Raw genomic sequence first — 16,893 nt, forward strand, 5'->3', positions numbered from 1 at the left:
ACAAAGCAGAAGCAAGTCTAGAGCGGATGGCATTCGGTTGCTTACACCCCGGTCATCGAGGTGTGTGAAACCCACTGTCAGGTATCATCTAGGATTTGAAAGAGGAAACTGCAGTAACAAAACGATAGGAAAAAAAGGCATTGCATCGCATCCACACGCATTCTTTTAGTTCCGCCCCCAAACCTTGGGAGCCCATTTGATAATGAAACGCCATGGACGCCGTGGGAATCCCGTGTCAGGACCAAAGCAAATTATCCTCCGTGTCGGGAAAGTCGTCACGTCACAAGTGAGAAGCAACGAGTCTACCATCTGCTGCTGCGACCGAGAGGCGCAGAGTTGCCGCCGGAGCCATCGTTGTGACCACCGCCGTAACCACCGCGACCGCCACCGTAGCCGCCACGACCACGTCCACGGCCACGGCCGCCCCAGCCGCCACCGCCGCCACCACCGTAGCGGACCATCTCCTGAAGACGGGGATCGATCTGCTGGTTGGCCTCCTTGAGGACGTTGACGAGGTCTCTAGCCTGCTTACTGTCTGGGAATAAAAGTCAGTATTGTAGTTGGAAAATGATGTCAAGAAGAACGTACTCTCAGTGGTGAAGAAGGTAATGGCGGTACCATTGGCACCGGCACGACCAGTACGACCGATACGATGAATGTAGTCCTCAGAGTTGTTGGGGTAGTCGTAGTTCAGAACGTGAGTGATGTTACGGACATCTTTGCTATGCGTTAGTTTCATGATGACACAAATTTTGTTTACGATACAATGATAGCGACAATGCCGGTCGCGTAATCTGGTGAGAGTTGCCTGATAATATGCTAGGCTTGCTTGCGTACCAGCAAGGCAGCAATGGGCAATAGCAATTCTCTGGAGCAAAGCTCAATGCGCGTAATCATCCATCTTCGGTCAAGAAGAGTATTTGGAGAGACAGTTTGACTGTAGCAATCATAATAATCATGTCACATGGGGGCTGCGGGAAGCGAACAGAATCACTCCGGAATCCGGGTCCGTTACATGTGGATGCCTTGGAAGCGCGCGATGGCGGACTACGACAGCGAAGCGCAGCACGACAAACGAGTAAAAAAACCTGCTCTCTCCTCTACTTACTAGACGTGCACATGGCACGGAATGAAGCAGAGTATAAAAGAGATGAGCCGAGACACTCAAGTCTCGGTCATGCAAGGTCTTCTCCCAAGGATCCAGAATGATAGAACCAGGATACGAACAGCCCTAGGACATGGTTACGTATGCAAATAGTGCGCACGAGTGCTCAATGCAGAGCACCACTTCAGATTCACGCAGGCGCGAGCAAGTGGAGGGGAAGGTGGAAAAGGAGAAAGTGACGAGCAAGGAGATGGGAAGGACAAGGAGGAGGGAAGGAATAGAGACGAGGAGAGAGCGGGAGGGATGAAGTGAGGAGGAAAAGGAAAGGACCGCGCAATCATACCGATACCACGCGAAGCCACGTCAGTGGCAACCATGATGGGGCTCTTGCCCTGCTTGAATTCGTTGAGAACCCAATCACGCTCGTTCTGCTGCTTGTCTCCGTGGATGGCTGTAGAGCGTGTTAGTGTCAAGTAATTTCGGCAGAATCCAGAAACAAAACTTACAGAGCGCCGGCCAGCCGTCTTGACGAAGGAACCTGGTAATTTCGTCGGCGACACGCTTGGTGCCAGTGAAGATAAGGCACTTGTTCTCCTTGTCGTCCATGATCTTCTCGAGGTGCTTGATCATCTTGTCGCGCTTCTCGAACTCCGAGACAACCTCGACGATCTGGGTGATGCGGTGGTTGGCGGACAGGTCCATGGAACCAATGTTGACCTGGATGAAGTCGGTCTGGTAGTCCTGGGCGAGAGCGCGGACCTCCTTGGGCCATGTGGCGGACCACATGCAAGTCTGACGGTCGGGACGGATCTGGCCAATAATCTTGCGGATTTGGGGCTCGAAACCCATGTCAAGCATACGATCAGCCTCGTCGAGGACGAGGTAAGTGACGCGACGCAGGTTGGTCTTTCCAGACTCGAGCATATCGATCAATCGACCAGGGGTGGCAATGCAGACCTCGACACCTCTCGAGAGATCTCTGATCTGCTGACCCTTGGGGACACCACCGTATACACAGGTGTTTCTGATGCGCGAAGACTTTCCGAACTTGTTGACCTCGGCCTGGATCTGGACAGCCAACTCACGGGTAGGAGCGAGAATGAGGACGATGGGACCGTCACCGGGAGAAAGAAGAGGCTGAGCGTTGATGTGGACGATCGAAGGAAGACAGTAGGTCAGAGTCTTTCCGGAACCAGTCTCGGCAATACCGACGACGTCTCTTCCGGACAGGGCCATGGGCCAACCCTGCGATTGAATGGCTGTGGGCTTCTCGAATCCTTGTCCCTTGACCTCGGTCATGACGTAGCTAGGGAAACCAGCCTCGTCGAACGTCTCAACAGGCTTGGGGATGTTGGTGCCCTGGATAGTGATGGCGTGCTCCTTGCGGAAGGCGTCGACCTCGGCCTGGGAACGTGCGGCGACATCGGGGTGCTCCTTGTAGAACGACTTCTCGAACTTGGGCATGGTAGCGAGATCTGTGATTGACGTGTCAGCACTCTTCTTATTCTTAACTAATCCCCAAGTCGACACATACCCCATTCTTGCGTCTTGAGACCGGAGCCGAGTTGGCCCATTCTGTCGCCACCCTGTCCGCCGCCGTAGCCGCCCTGGCCACCTCCGTAGCCACCGCCGCCGTAGCTACCACCACCACCACCACCACCGGAGTAGCCGTTGCTGCCACTGAGAAGAAAAGTCAGTACTTTCTGATCAAACAAGGGATGATAGTAGTAGAGGAAAGTTCTGCATATAGGGGGAAGCGGATGAATATAATCTTTCGATCATACCCTGCTGAACGACTTGTTGAATAGTCATCATAGCCACGACCGTAACCTGCACTGCCGTACCCGTTGGAGTATCCGTTACCACCACCGTAACCACCACCGCCGCCACCGCCGCCGCGACCACCACCGTAGCCGCCGCCACCGTAACCACCGCCGTAAGACATGATTATGCGATTTGTTGTTGTTGGGAGAGTTTTCCTCTGAGGTGAGACCGTAAGGTTCTGTGGAAAGAGTGTCTTGCGATCGCTCTGAGCTCAGCTAAGAGTTCTGTTTCTGTGATCGCGAGAGAAAGTTGCAGAGGATGAGATGAAGATGAGAAAAAGCGAGAATGTGAAAAGAGAAGGAGGATTGTGTCTGGGAAAAAAAAAGGCAGAAGGCGCGACTGACATTCTTTTTGATGGCCAGGCAGGAGGCAACGACGCCCGCTCGGACCAACCTAGAGACTTTTCTGCACGCTAATCCCAACTTAAACCCTGCCAAGCCGGTGTCTAGAGCATTAGTTTTTTGTTCGCTTTACCTGAGTCCTCGTATCTCCGAAAACAGGGTCCAGATAGACAGGGCTACTGTACAGTACTGTATGTCTCTTGTGGTTCGGAGACGAGGACAACAGTGTGGTTAATCGCTATTGGAATCGTTATGATACAGATAAAATAATGTTTCTACTTGATTGCTATCAGTACAAGTTTGAATTGGAGGTTATAAATTACACATGGTCGACTACAAATCTGCAGGGGAATCAGCCAGTTTCGTGACAACCTTGGGAGCGTCTTCCTGAGGTCTGGCGTCCTGCTTTGCATTTTCTTGTCTCTTCTTCCTGTCCTCCCACACGCCCTCTGCCTTCTTGGCTCTTCGCATAGTGTTGCGTCTGAGATTGGCCAGCTGTCTGCTCTCCTTTCTTCTCGCTAGCTTGTCCTCGTCGGTAAAAGGGGCGGTGCCAGATACTTTGGAGTTCACTCGAGTCACGTAAGCAGCGAGCCTCGATCGGCGTGAGGTCCAAGATACAAACTCCTCGCGGGGGACCAGGTTCTGGTTCATCAAGACGTCTATGGCGCCGATGATGGTGCGGAAGAGCAGTAAAGCCTCGGCCCTGATAGCGTCACTGACGGCGCCTCCTCTGTCACTCCCATACGAGACCTGTGATCTCAGGTTTTGCACCACCGGTCCCAATCGGTTGATGGCGTGAGAGATGACCTTGCCGTCCTTGGAGCCGATGCTGAGGTCGAGGAAGATCTGGGCAGCTTTGACGTCCATCTCCGACGCATTCTTTTCCATCATGTCGAGGATAGCTCCGGCATTTTGGATGGCTGCAGGATTGTTCTTGTCACGGCCGCAGGCGCTCATGGCGATGCGGAAAGTCTTCCTCATGGGGCGGAGGCCTCTGTCCAGGACTTGTGTCTTCAGAGTCTCGACAACACGGGTGGAAGAACGCGACTGACGCAGAAGACGGAGGTACATGTTGAGGTTGTCCATGTCGGGCACCACGTTGTACGAGTCCTCGGCAGTCAAGAGAGTCCAGTACTGACTTGCAACATTGGTCGAGGCCATCTTGAGACAGGCTTCCATGACAAGTGAGAGAGTGTTGTTGCTCGGACTGACGTACGCGACGGAGCCGCTTCTGCCGATCCTCTTCGGAGAAAGCAGCTCCTTGTCGAATTCGCCCATGATCTCTTCCTCGTCGGGATTGGGCTCGGCATCCTGTTTCAGCACTCGCGGCATAGGCAGGTGCTCAGCCTTTCTCGCAGGAGTGCCCAGCTTGGCAGCCAGACGAGGGATGTTCATCGTCTGCTCGACCAGACTCAGCACATCGTCCCAGTCCCTCGGCCTCAGGCCCAGAAGCAGAAGTCTACCCATGGCGCAGACCATCTCTTCGTCGACGAGAAGATCGCCCTTGCGCCACTTTCCGACAATGTCTTGCCACATCCTCCGTCCCTCTTGCACTGCCGTCTCTCGGATCTGAGCGGCAGCATTGTCATCGACTCGCGGACCAGCCTCGAGGAGAGCATTCTCTCTGATGGCGTTCAGGATAGTGGTGAAGGTGAAATGGTCGGCGGCGGCAGGACCCTTTTCCGGGATCCTCGAGGCGATGCCCCAGAGACTGTCCATGTCGCCAGCTCTTGCACAGACCTTGATGGCGGCATTGGTGTGGATGATGCTCTGTTGCACTCTGCTGTTGGGCGCAGCCAGGGAGTGGTAGATTGTCACGGCCTTGGAAACCGTGTCCATGTGAACGGGAGGAATGGCGAGACCGCGCAGGAGAATGAGATACGTGTGGCTGTCGGGGAACTGGGCGCGCTTCTTCATCTCGTTGTATGTTTTAATGGCGAGTTTCAGATGGCGACGAGCGAGCAGCCAATCAATGGTGTGATTCCAAGAGACGATGACTTGCATTTCTTTGCTGGCAATGCGACACAGAGCGAGCGCCTTCTCGATGTCGTTTTCGCGCAGGGTTTGTCTGACGTGATTGGCGTGTTTCAAGGGATCCTTGAGGTAGACCAGCTCTTTCTTGACTGCTCTCTCTAGCTTTGCGTCCATGTTGGAGCCGAACTCGACCTCTTCGATTGCTTTGGCCGTGTCTGGCGTGTCTGTCGCTATTTTCCGCCGTAGATTCTGAGACTTGTACTTGCGGTCTTTGTCGAAAGGCTTTGGTTGATCCGAGTCTCTTTCTCTCTCTTCTCTTGCTCTCCCCTGGAACTCGTAGCGTTCGCGTCCTCTGTGTCGAGCGACTTCGGTCGTCGGCATCGAAGGAGAAGGCCCATCCGGGGACGACGATGCAGCGGCGGCGCCATGATATGTGGCATAACCTCGACCACCCTGTGCTGTATTTGTTGCTGCTGCTGCTCCAACTCTTGCTGTGGTCCTGCTGCTGGCTCTGTACCGTGACAGAGTCGTGCGTGATCCAGGCCGGGCGAGTGTGGGTGCTGCTTCCTCTGCGATCGCCCGCAGACATCGTAACAGACACGAGTGACACTCCATCATCTTTCGTTTGAGCAAAAGATGGACAATATCGTCGAAAGGACGATTGCTCGTAATGGAATGGATTATTTCCGCCGCTCTTCCCTTGCACTTGCCTCAAATTTTGGGCACGGGCCAAAAGATCCTGCGACTGCCTAATTTATACTTGGATTGCATGGATATTATAGTGATGAAATGGCGATTAATTTCATCAAAGCACCATTGGGTTAGTGGTAAACTTGGTCGTTGCCAGCTGCCGCAGCAAGTTCGACCAGCCCCGTGTTCGATTCACGGATGGTGCATCACTTTTGAACTTCGAGTCCGTCCTTAATCTTTTTGTTTGCAGGCTCATACGCCAGTCAACGTCTTCTTCTCTTTCTCGATACATTCACACACGACCGACCATGTCTGAATGATCTACGTTCTTTGCTCACTTTCAGCTCGAAGTTCATGTCTTCGTCGGTAGAGGTATGTGACATGCCTACTTTGTTTGTCTCTGGCGACTTCAACTATGCTCAGTCGACCCTTTGACACACTTCGACTGGTCCCTCCAAGCAGCCTCGGCGACTGCAGCCCAGACGAGACTTTGGTTCTGCAGCATCGCTGGCCGATAGAACAATCGACAGTCGGCGACGTCTCTCACAAACTGCAATGGCATCGTTCCTTCTTCTTCTTCATCTTCCTCTCTCTCCTTGGCTCCCCTCACTTTTCTGACTGCATTCTTGACATTGATTCCCCCCTCATGCCCCCTTGCCATCCTCTTCAACGTGTGTTTGACCTTCTCTAACTTCGACACTACACCTTGTGTCCATCTCGATGCTGAATCTTTGGGAGCACGCTTGATCGCAAACTCTATAAACATCTTTAGTTGTGCCAGTGTAAGTACCATGGCGCCCTTGGAAGCACCTACACCAGCCATAGCACCAAACGACGGCCGTCCACCCATGACTACGCTTCTGACTCCTGCGCCTGCTCCAACGTCCGACTTTATTGCCTCTGAAAATATAGCGCATGCAGATGCACACATTCCGTCTTGAAGCAAAACAACATTCTCAGGTAAGAAGACCTGTCTGGTCGAGTGTGCCATACTGTGCACTCCATTGTCATAGCCATCCAATGGCGTCAACTCGGCAAAGAAAGCACTGCTGTAGTTATACCTGGCCGTTCTCGTGAACTCATCTCCATGCAACCTCTCCGGTCCGAAGAACTCTTCCCAGGATGCACAATCGGATCCGTTCACGTCGACGTGTTCCTGATAGTTCCAGGGGGAGTGCTGGTCGAACAATTCCTGGCCGGAGGCTCTGAACGCAGAATAATTCGCCGAGTTCTCGTTTACTCTCTTCCAGTATTCGGAGATGACCTTGCCCATGTGGTTCGTGAGTTCCGATGCTCGAATGTTGAACCCTGCGAAAGGTTCTATGTCTGGAAACAACATCTTGAACAGATCGATCGCAAGCACCACTGATCCGCCTCCGTTGCCCCTGAGATCGATGATGAGCTTCTCCTTACCAGCTGCCTGGGCCGTTGCAAGAAATCGACGACCCACGTTGGCGAACTCGAATTGTGTGTCTTGTGGTGGACTGAAAGAGAAGACACTCAAGACTGCGACGTCGCTTGGGTCACTCAGAAAGTATCCTGAGATGGTGTTCCTGCTGTGAGCAATCTCAGGGGTGGGATATGTCGGACAGTGTGGATAGACGACAGAATTCGGAGTCGGCAAGGGTTCGAATGGCGCTATTGTCTGGACGGGTGTGACAGCTGCAGCAGACCCAGCGATTACCTTTATGATATTCCCGCTGGTCTTGATGGTTGTGCCACCAGCACCCGCACCCACATCAAACAATCGATCCAGGAATGACTTGCCATCACTCATCCCCTCGAACTTTTTCTCGTCGTTACCCTGTACCTTCGCCACATTTTGCAATACCAACGTCGTCCCATTTACGAAGCCAAACGTCGTCTGCGGACCAGGATAGAAGATACTTGACTTGAACCCTCCGACAACACCCACGCCTGCGGTTGCTGCTGCGCCACTACTCCTCCAGAAAAGCGCATTGTAATTTGCGTCCCTATCCTGCGCGGTGCCAATCACGTCCGCTAAGCCATCGAGATAGTCCTCTACGTCTTGCCCGTCCACAGTCACGATTGGGGATGGAGTATACTTCGATCCTGCTCTGGTCTGATCGGACGCCGCAGCAACAAGCGCATCAAGTTCTAGCAGACTATAAATCCCCGGCACATCATTTTCCTTCATAGAAACCGAAACGATCTCCCACGCCCTCTCGAACGTGAAAACCTCGACTATATCGACCGCATACCCCAAATGCCCATCTCTGGCCCTCGTCAGTACTTTTCGCAACTCGAACTGGAAGTCGTATTCGCTGCTGCCTTTGTAAGATTTTGTGGCTAGACTTCTGGTGAGATTATCGATCTGTGCTAAGAGGTCGATGGAGGGGTAGTGATAGGACGAGGAGGGATTCTTCAGATACGCAAGTGTAGACTGGAACTGCAACAGAAAGGAAAGACCATCCAGCTGAGCGGCGGTTTGTGAGGCTGGATGGTCCAGAGGCGTGGAGAGCAGACAGGCATATGCCAGTGCTGCCGGCAGGCCATGTTTGCTGTTGCTGGTCTTTTTGCGCTTGGCGAGCAGGTCGTCGCTTAGCTTTGCGCAGGGGTGTTGTTCTTCTCGTTTTTGTTCTCGTGGACTAGATATGGGCGACGCCGTTGAGTGTACAACATTAGATGCGACATGCGTCGTGGCTTCTACTACCCCTGACCCTAGCACTGCTGCTCCAGTCACTAGTATACCTAGATTGATAGCGACGAGCACACCTAGCAGGAACCAGATCGACATGTCGGCCGCTACTTTCTCTTTGCCCCTCTCGAGTAGAGATATTCAGTTGTCCCGATCAAAATGCAACACAACGAAAGGAGACAGCTTGGAAGATTCTCGCTATTTTTATGATTCCTGTGGGATAAAGAGAGGAAAACGATAAGGACTATCCAATCACGACGTACCGAAAATGTAAAATGGAAGTAGTAAAGGGAGAGGAAAGAAGCGAGTTTACCTTGGCAAATAAGTTACACGAAATGTCAAATGCACACCACTCACAAGCTCCCAAAACTCACAGTAACAAGTCTTCTTATCGACATAATTCTGCAACCCACTTGTTCACATTCGAAGCACCATGACCAAGAGAAACCCCCCCCCATCCCATGAATATATGAAAAATCTCCTTCGCTGTCAATACACCTCCTCTCCACGTCTACTCTATAACTTGGATGGTCGCGGCGTTGGACCAACGAGGGGATCATACACGCCCATGCCCAGCGTGTCGACCGGGACTCCTGTCGTGTGCATGCTGAGGCCTCTCGTGTCGACGAATTCCGGTCCGAGTTGGTCGACGCTGTTGCAGCCTATGAGGCGCATGTTCATTTCGAATTCGTCCTTGAGGAGTTCTGTGCGAGTGTTAATTTTCTTTCACTTTTCTACAGGTGGTTGATCAGTGGGGAATGGATATCTCTTACGCATCGCTCGGTCTACTCCCGGTAGACCATATGCAGACATGGCATACAAGAACGGGCGACCGATACCAACGCCCTTTGCGCCGAGACACAGGGCCTTGATGATATCCGTGGCGCGACGGATGCCGCCATCGATGTAGATTTCGAACGTCTCGAGGCGGTCTTGAAGTCCGAATTTTCTGATCTCGGGCATGACCTCTGCGAGAATCTCGATGCCTGATCGCGCAGTGTCGAGTTGGCGACCGCCGTGGTTTGACAGTACAACTCCGTCCACGCCGATGGTCATGGCGCGGATGACGTCTTCCACGCGCTGTACGCCCTTGAGCAGGATCGGCATCTTGGTCACGCTCTTGAACCAAGGGATGTCTTTCCAGCTGAGACTCGGGTCGATGAAACTGGAGATTGCCCTTGCGGCGCCCTGCGAGCGGTCGACGTTGTCGCCGCCCGTGTTTTGCACGTTGGAGCCCACGTCGCTGAATTTGCTGCGCATGTCCTTTTCGCGGCGGCCGAGTTGCGGTGCGTCGACTGTGATGAATAGGCCTTTGCAGCCGCGCTTCTCGGCGTGTTCGATGATGCGCTTTGTGATGTCGCGGTTCTTGTTGACCTGTGCCACTGTTTAGCAAGATGAAGTCAGGTAGGAGATACTGTCGATTCAAAACTTACGTAGAGCTGCAGCCACTGCACTTGGTCGCCTTCCTTGGCATCGACAATCTCGTCGAACGAGCAGGATGCTAACGTTGGGATCATCTGGATTACATCGTGCTTCTTTGCGCCTCTGGTCAAGACAACCTCTCCCTCTGGGTTTCCCAGCTTTCCCAGAGCGGTAGCCGTGACATAGAAGGGTATGCTGACCTTGGTGCCGAGCATGGTCGTCGAAGCGTCGATGTGCTCGACATCGTGGAGGATCCTCGGTCTGAACCAGATCTTGTGGAATGCCGAGTGGTTCTCTCTCAGTGTCTGCGAGAAAGCTGTGTCAGCAATGCCTCGTGTGAACAAGACGTTATCGACAAAAAAGCCTTACAAGTTCGTCATCGGCAGCACTAGAGTAATATGCCCAGGCCGTCTTCTTCATCACCCTCTTGGCCACGGCCTCAAAGTCCATGAGGTTGTAACATTGCTCCAAGATGGGCATCTCCTTGATTCTCTGCTGTCTGTCCTCCTCTTCCGGGTCAAACTCCTTTTCTTCCTTGGCTACCGTCTTCATGTTGACCTCACCCAGATGCTTGCTCTTGTCGAGGAACTTGTCCAGAGTGTCTGGCGGGTGGATGGGCGCATACTCCTCGGTGGCATCTTTGCCCGCATACTTGAGGATGATCTTGGGGCCTCCGGGATGCTCAGGCAGAAACTCGGTCACGTCGTAGGCTTTGCCGTGGATGATGACCCAGCAGGAGTCCTTGCTGTTGTGCTTCGCTATCTCTTCTCCGGTCAATTGGACCGCCTGCGTGTTGTTGTCGTCATGGTTCATGTTGGCGGCGATTTGTATTCTTTGTGTATGTTTACAGATAGGATAGATGGAATTGATATACTACTCTACAGATACAAAGAAACCAAACGATGTCTCTCTCGCACGAGGAGCAGAATGTCAGGAAAGAAGAAACGGTACCAGCCGTGTGTCTCTGTCTATCTGTTCCCCCAAGGTTTATCTCCTTACCTACCGCGTCAATGATGTACCGATATATGAGGCAGAGCAAATCGAGGGCAAATCATCACCACATCCTCGGCTTTAAGTCGCCTCCGCACCCGGCAACATGCAACACTGGCCCGTTCGCGGGGGCTGTTTACCCATACCGCCTCTCATTCGTGGACACAAGCCCGATTGCGGAAATACAGTGCTGCTGATTGGTTGGATGGACCACTGGAAGCTTGTTCGATTGGCTAGGTATGCGCCAGTTGCTTGCGCTACAAAATGCCGATTATAGGAGGGAGCTACTGTCCTTGAGGATCTTGACATTGTGACTGCTTGAGCCACGCTGTTGTACTTCTACGAACTGTATCTCGCAGTCCATGCTACCCCGGAATGCAGTGCTGTATGCATAAGACGGGAAGACGTGGCTGGCGTGACTGCATGCAAGGCAGGGGTCCACATACTGTGATAATGTGAAGCAAGAATAATATCAACGTGTGCTTTCCTTCAATTGATATATCCACTTTCCATTTCTCACCTCGAGATCATTGCATCCGATCCTTTACTGCGTACAAAGTATGCTCCTAGCAAGAAAAGGTGCTGCAATCTCCTTGATCCTGGGACTAATCGACTGAGCGACTCACGAAAAGGGCTTCGACGTCCGACTCCGCAATTGGCCTGCTTGCCCACATGTGCTTCCCCTCTGCTTCTACGCACCAAATACTTGTGTTAACAGAGTACGTCTCCCAGCGATTTTCGGCGGACCGATCCTTTAAGTCTCTTAGAGTATTCATCATAAATCAAGGTAGGTAGTGCTCACACTAGGTAATGCGAGTCACAATACCCAGGTACACGACAATGCTCGTCATGCCATGCAATTTATTAGTCCTTTCAGGAAGGCCATGTCCGACGCAAAGCGATTAGAGCCGAGAGGTCCACCTGCGATTACCAACGCAGTAATCCTTGACAAGCCCTTCTCACGCCCTATGGTTGGGCTGGTTCCTACATATCATGCGCTGAATATCCAGCGAGAATTGTTCTGATACAATTACGCTAAAACATAAAATCACAATGGGGCCAGAATCAATAGAGCTCGAAACACACGCTTACGACGCCGAATCCCGCGACACGTCCACTGAAGCAGAAGGCCAAGATACTTTTTCTCTCCCACCCGCCGATGGCGGGAAAGATGCATGGCTATTCCTCACTTCTGCGTTTGTGTTGGAGGCATTGGTATGGGGTTTCCCTTTCAGTTTCGGTGTCTTTCAGACGTATTATGCTTCACATGAGCCATTCATGGCAGACGGCAACGGGATCGCAGCTATTGGTACGACGGCTACAGGAATGATGTACTTCCTGGCTCCAATCGTCTATGCAGTGCTGCGCATGTATCCAAGATACCGCAGGACGAGCACGATGGTCGGATTTGTCATCATGCTTGGTTCTTTTATTGCGGCAAGTTTTGCAAACACCGTGACGCAGCTGATCGGCACTCAGGGTGTCATGTATGCCTTTGGAGGAGCTCTGTGTTACTTCCCCACTCTCGCCTACTTGGACGAATGGTTCGTGCAGCGCAAAGGCATTGCATTCGGTGTCATTTGCGCTGGAGGTGGCGCGGCTGGCCTTGCTATACCCTTCGTCATGGAATGGGTGTTGAATAGCTACGGCTTCCGCACTGCACTGAGAGTCTGGGCGATAGTCGTCGTCGTCCTCACAACCCCAATTCTGTACCACAACAAAGGCAGATTGCCTGTGCGGCCGCACACCAGTAGCGCTCCACAAAGGATCGAGTGGCGTTTCGTCAAAACTGCACCATTCTGGATCCTGCAGGTGGCCAGTATTGTGCAAGGGCTGGGGTACTTCTTGCCCTCCATTTACATCACTTGTGAGTGTTACATCTGATCTCACCTTGCACCATTCAGTACTGACGCTACGTAGCATACGCTCTTTCGGTCGGGCTGACCAGAACGGATGGTACATTGGCAGTGGCTTTGATCAACGCTGCTACAGTCATTGGGGCTATAGTCAGTGGGTTCCTTGCTGACAAGTATCACGTCACGACTGCAATCCTCGTCAGCTGTATAGGGTCTGTGGTGGCAGTCTTTCTGTTCTGGTCGTTCGCTGTCTACAGATCGATATTCTTCATCTTCGCCGTCCTGTATGGTATTTTTGCAGGTGGCTTTAGCTCAACGTGGGCGGGATGTGCCAAACCATTGAGGCTGAGCTACCCTGGTACGGAAACGGGTATGGTCATTGCAGTCTTCTCAGCAGGCAAGGGCATCGGTTCAGTCATTTCTGGGCCATTGAGTGAAGCCCTCGTTGCAGCCGACTCGTCGAAAGACAAAGCTGCTTTTGCTTTTGGCAGCGGCTATGGGACTTTGCTGATATTCACCGGTGTGACTGCTGCCTTTACTGGCACAACCTGGTGTGGACGGCGGTTTGGATTTCTGTAGTGCGCATGACTTTTACTGATTCCTGAAATACTACTGCCCGTATCGTTGCACTGCTAGAAGCGTTCACATGGATATGTTTCATTTCAGTAAGAGTGGAAGGGAACATATAAAGTCATGACGTTGAACCGTCTTCTGAAGACATCATGTCTTCGAATGAGAAGTTTGGATATATCGAGTGAGTGTCAGGCAATTCAGTAACATAAACAGAGTGAGAAGATTCACAGAACGAGGCAAGGTAGACAACATGATAATATATGGATATACAGTATAAGCTAAGATAAAAGCGACCGAAATCTTGGCGGCAGCCACCAGGACCCTGACAACGAGGGTTTATCTGTGTATAAACAAGCACTTGGCAAGACGCCTGCATGTCAGATCAATACGGGCGATGGGATAGATAGTAATAAGTGTTTCGCGCATCTAGATTGACCCCAAGAGAGTCCGCGAGATAACACTACTCTGATCCGCTGCATCTTGTCTGTCCAGACATGGCTATGGATCCGCCGAAGAAGCCGACGACGTCGTTGTTTGATGTCTATCTCCGCCTGCGCCCTCCCTTCGCGCCTAATGCGGAACGCTTTCTGGAGGTAGAGGAAAAAGATGATGGCACCAAGACTCATATTACCATTCGACCGCCTGAGAGCGAGAAGGCTCGCAAGAGAGCGATAGAGAAGTTTGCGTTCACAAAGGTCTTTGAAGAGGAGGAGTCACAGCTGGATCTGTTCCATGGCATCGGTCTTGGCTCGATCGTCGAGGGTGTTTTGGGCCAAGAAGGAAGAGAGGGACGGGATGGATTGCTCGCTACTCTGGGAGTGACGGGCTCGGGAAAGGTAAATATATGCTTTGAGGATGGAAAATGGAAAATGGACAGCCATGGCTAAGATATCAACAGAGTCACACAATCCTCGGTTCACGCTCGCAACGCGGCCTGACACAGCTTTCTCTCGATGTGCTATACCAGAACCTCGACGACCAGCTTGTCCAAACCTCACATGACGACTCGGTATTCACTTCTTTGTGCAACGACGACAACTCCGAGGCGCAAATGCTCGCCGCCAGCACCTTTTTGGAGTCAATGTATGGAGATGGCGAGACGAGAGGCTACTCCAGAGGTGGCAGCCGAGCGGGCACCCCTTTGATGGTGAGTTCCTATTCTTTTTCTTTTCGTGTTCATGCTTTGGGCAGAAAGAGGCGCAGCAGAAAAATGTTGATTCAAACAAGTCCCCGACATCGCGAGGTTTCCACCCTTCACTGCATTCAAACACGCAAAATACACAAACGTCCGATAAGATGCCTTTTGGTCACAAACGTGCCCGTACTGCCGATTCCACTGCTGCTATGAAGTCTTTTCTTGGTTACCCGTCACGTGCAACACCAAAAGCACAAGCTGAACTTGTTCACGAAAAGGACATTTCTTGCATTTCTGGCGCGCGCCCTTCGACGGCGAATGGCCGCCCTAACACAGCCACTGGCACTCGTCCTTCGACCGTTGCAGGAGGTCGTAGGTATCTGCCTCGTCTATCCAACTTGCCGCAGTACCCGCTCGTTGAAGACATTGCGGTCAACGTCGATCCCACCGCCGAATATGCCATTGTCATAAGCATGTACGAAGTGTACAACGATCGCATCTTCGACTTGCTCACCTGTACCGCTACGAAGAACCCGAAGGACAAGCGAAGGGCGCTATTGTACAAGCCTACCGAGGCATCTCCCGATCGCAAGGTCGTCGCTGGCCTGAAGAAGGTGATTTGTGGAAACCTCGATGAAGCACTGCTTGTGCTAGAGACTGGCTTGACCGAGAGAAGAGTGGCGGGGACAGGATCGAATGCTACCAGTTCGCGAAGTCATGGCTTCTTCTGTATAGAGGTCAAGAAGAGGCACTGTGGTGAAGCAGTGGGTCCCTGGTCGAGTAGTGCTCTGACTGTCGTGGATCTTGCGGGTAAGTCCCGGTCTCTATCATGAATGAAGCAATGACTAACATGAGTAGGTTCTGAACGTGCTCGCAACGCAAAGACAGCAGGAGCCACTCTAGCTGAAGCCGGCAAAATCAACGAGTCGCTCATGTACCTAGGCCAATGCATGCAGCTACAGTCCGACAACTCGACCGACTCTAGTCGGCCCCAAAACATTGTCCCGTACCGCCAATGCAAGCTCACCGAGCTGCTCTTCAGTAATTCATACCCATCCACCAACCCACGCGGAGGAGAATCGCAATCAAAGAAAGCGCCCCAAAAGGCCATCATGATTGTCACAGCGGATCCTTTGGGCGACTACAATGCCACCTCGCAGATTCTACGCTACTCTGCCCTCGCACGTGAGGTCACCGTGCCTCGCATCCCCTCTCTCACCTCAACAATGATCCACGGCGTGCCTACCCTTCCCAGACCAGGCACGGCAATGTCAGGCCGTAGCACGCCGACACTACGCGTGAACGAAATCGAGCAAGAGCTCCAAGCAGCACTACAGCAAATCAGTCTCCTACGCGAAGAGCTCGAGATGCAACAGATGCGCCTGGAGGAAGAAACCACGCGACGCCGCCGAGCGGAAGCGAGCTGGGAGACAGCCGAGTCGCGCCTGGACACGCTCGAGTTTGAAGTCCGAGAAGAAGTCTGGAGCGAGATGGAAGAGCGCCTAGCTCAAGAACAGCGCCGATGGCGAGCCGCGCGCGACGCGGACCGCGAGAATGACGAGGCGTACGTTGATCGCAAACTTGATATTTTGACCCGAGGAATGGAAGAGGAAGACCTCCACGTCGTCCCCGAAGAGGAAGAAGAAGACGAAAACGGAGAAAACGTCAACATATACGAAGACGAGGAGCCGAGTATACTACAGCACGCTGAAGCACTAGAAGAGGAAAATGCCGCGCTGCGCGAGAAGATTGCGCGCTTGGAGGCCGAGAAGGAGAAGGCGCGCAGCCCGAGTAAGAAACTGCGCGTGCTGAAACAGAGACGTTGGGAGGGCAGTCAGGTTGGGTTGGATGGGAGTCCTTGATTCCTTCTCTTTTCTTCTTTTTCACTTTTCACTATCCCGTCTCAGGGATGCACATATATAATTTTGTCTTTGTGTTTCGACGGAGGCATGGCATGGCATTGGGATATCGGATAACTTTACTTTTCTTTTCTCACTGATATCTCCTTACTTTCCTATTTTCTTGTGCATGTCGTTGATGAACCCAATTTCTCTTCATCCGTCTGCGCTCTTACCTAAATACCATGGCTTTGTCTGATGATCGAGTGATCGAGAGACTTTTTGTTGATTCATCTATATCCACTGTTCACTGTTTTCCTGTTTCAATTTCACGGAAAGGAGTAGGAGGCGACTGAAGAAGACAGGGCAGTACCTGCGTGTTGTATCCATCGACCATCCATCCATCCATCCCAACATCGCATCATCATCCTACCGTTGGCGGTTCAGCAACACAAAAGGGATGAAGGGTAATGTGGACGATAAAAG

At 52.3% G+C, this 16,893-nt stretch overlaps 5 protein-coding genes across 6 annotated transcripts; 2 read left to right on the forward strand and 3 right to left on the reverse strand.

The window, feature by feature from the left end:
* Positions 1-302: 302 nt before the first annotated feature.
* AAFC00_006001 (uncharacterized protein) lies at positions 303-3,050 on the reverse strand (the record flags this gene model as incomplete). 2 transcript variants are annotated; one of them, XM_069345879.1, is made up of 6 exons in its annotated part: positions 303-535; positions 589-717; positions 1,449-1,556; positions 1,612-2,580; positions 2,640-2,785; positions 2,950-3,050. In XM_069345879.1, 6 exons carry the CDS (start codon positions 3,048-3,050, stop codon positions 303-305), a joined length of 1,686 nt encoding a protein of 561 aa, XP_069198089.1. The 2 variants fall into 2 exon arrangements, with proteins under 2 accessions (XP_069198089.1, XP_069198088.1); XM_069345880.1 differs by having other exon boundaries at positions 2,890-3,050.
* Positions 3,051-3,603: 553 nt separating this feature from the next.
* AAFC00_006002 (uncharacterized protein) lies at positions 3,604-5,862 on the reverse strand (the record flags this gene model as incomplete). The annotated part of the gene is made up of 1 exon (XM_069345881.1): positions 3,604-5,862. One exon carries the CDS (start codon positions 5,860-5,862, stop codon positions 3,604-3,606), a length of 2,259 nt encoding a protein of 752 aa, XP_069198090.1.
* A 3,247-nt stretch (positions 5,863-9,109) lies between these two features.
* AAFC00_006003 (uncharacterized protein) lies at positions 9,110-10,828 on the reverse strand (the record flags this gene model as incomplete). Its single annotated transcript, XM_069345883.1, has 4 exons — positions 9,110-9,297; positions 9,367-9,967; positions 10,027-10,320; positions 10,385-10,828. The coding sequence occupies 4 exons, from the start codon at positions 10,826-10,828 to the stop codon at positions 9,110-9,112; spliced, it is 1,527 nt and encodes a 508-aa protein (XP_069198091.1).
* Positions 10,829-12,058: 1,230 nt separating this feature from the next.
* Positions 12,059-13,440, forward strand: AAFC00_006004 (uncharacterized protein; the record flags this gene model as incomplete). The annotated part of the gene is made up of 2 exons (XM_069345884.1): positions 12,059-12,872; positions 12,926-13,440. 2 exons carry the CDS (start codon positions 12,059-12,061, stop codon positions 13,438-13,440), a joined length of 1,329 nt encoding a protein of 442 aa, XP_069198092.1.
* A 488-nt stretch (positions 13,441-13,928) lies between these two features.
* Positions 13,929-16,431, forward strand: AAFC00_006005 (uncharacterized protein; the record flags this gene model as incomplete). The annotated part of the gene is made up of 4 exons (XM_069345885.1): positions 13,929-14,270; positions 14,333-14,581; positions 14,848-15,379; positions 15,428-16,431. The coding sequence occupies 4 exons, from the start codon at positions 13,929-13,931 to the stop codon at positions 16,429-16,431; spliced, it is 2,127 nt and encodes a 708-aa protein (XP_069198093.1).
* Between the last annotated feature and the right edge of the window lie 462 nt (positions 16,432-16,893).

This window comes from Neodothiora populina (assembly GCF_041146345.1).
Source record: "Neodothiora populina strain CPC 39397 chromosome Unknown canker_contig_6, whole genome shotgun sequence".
Lineage (NCBI taxonomy): Eukaryota > Fungi > Ascomycota > Dothideomycetes > Dothideales > Dothioraceae > Neodothiora > Neodothiora populina.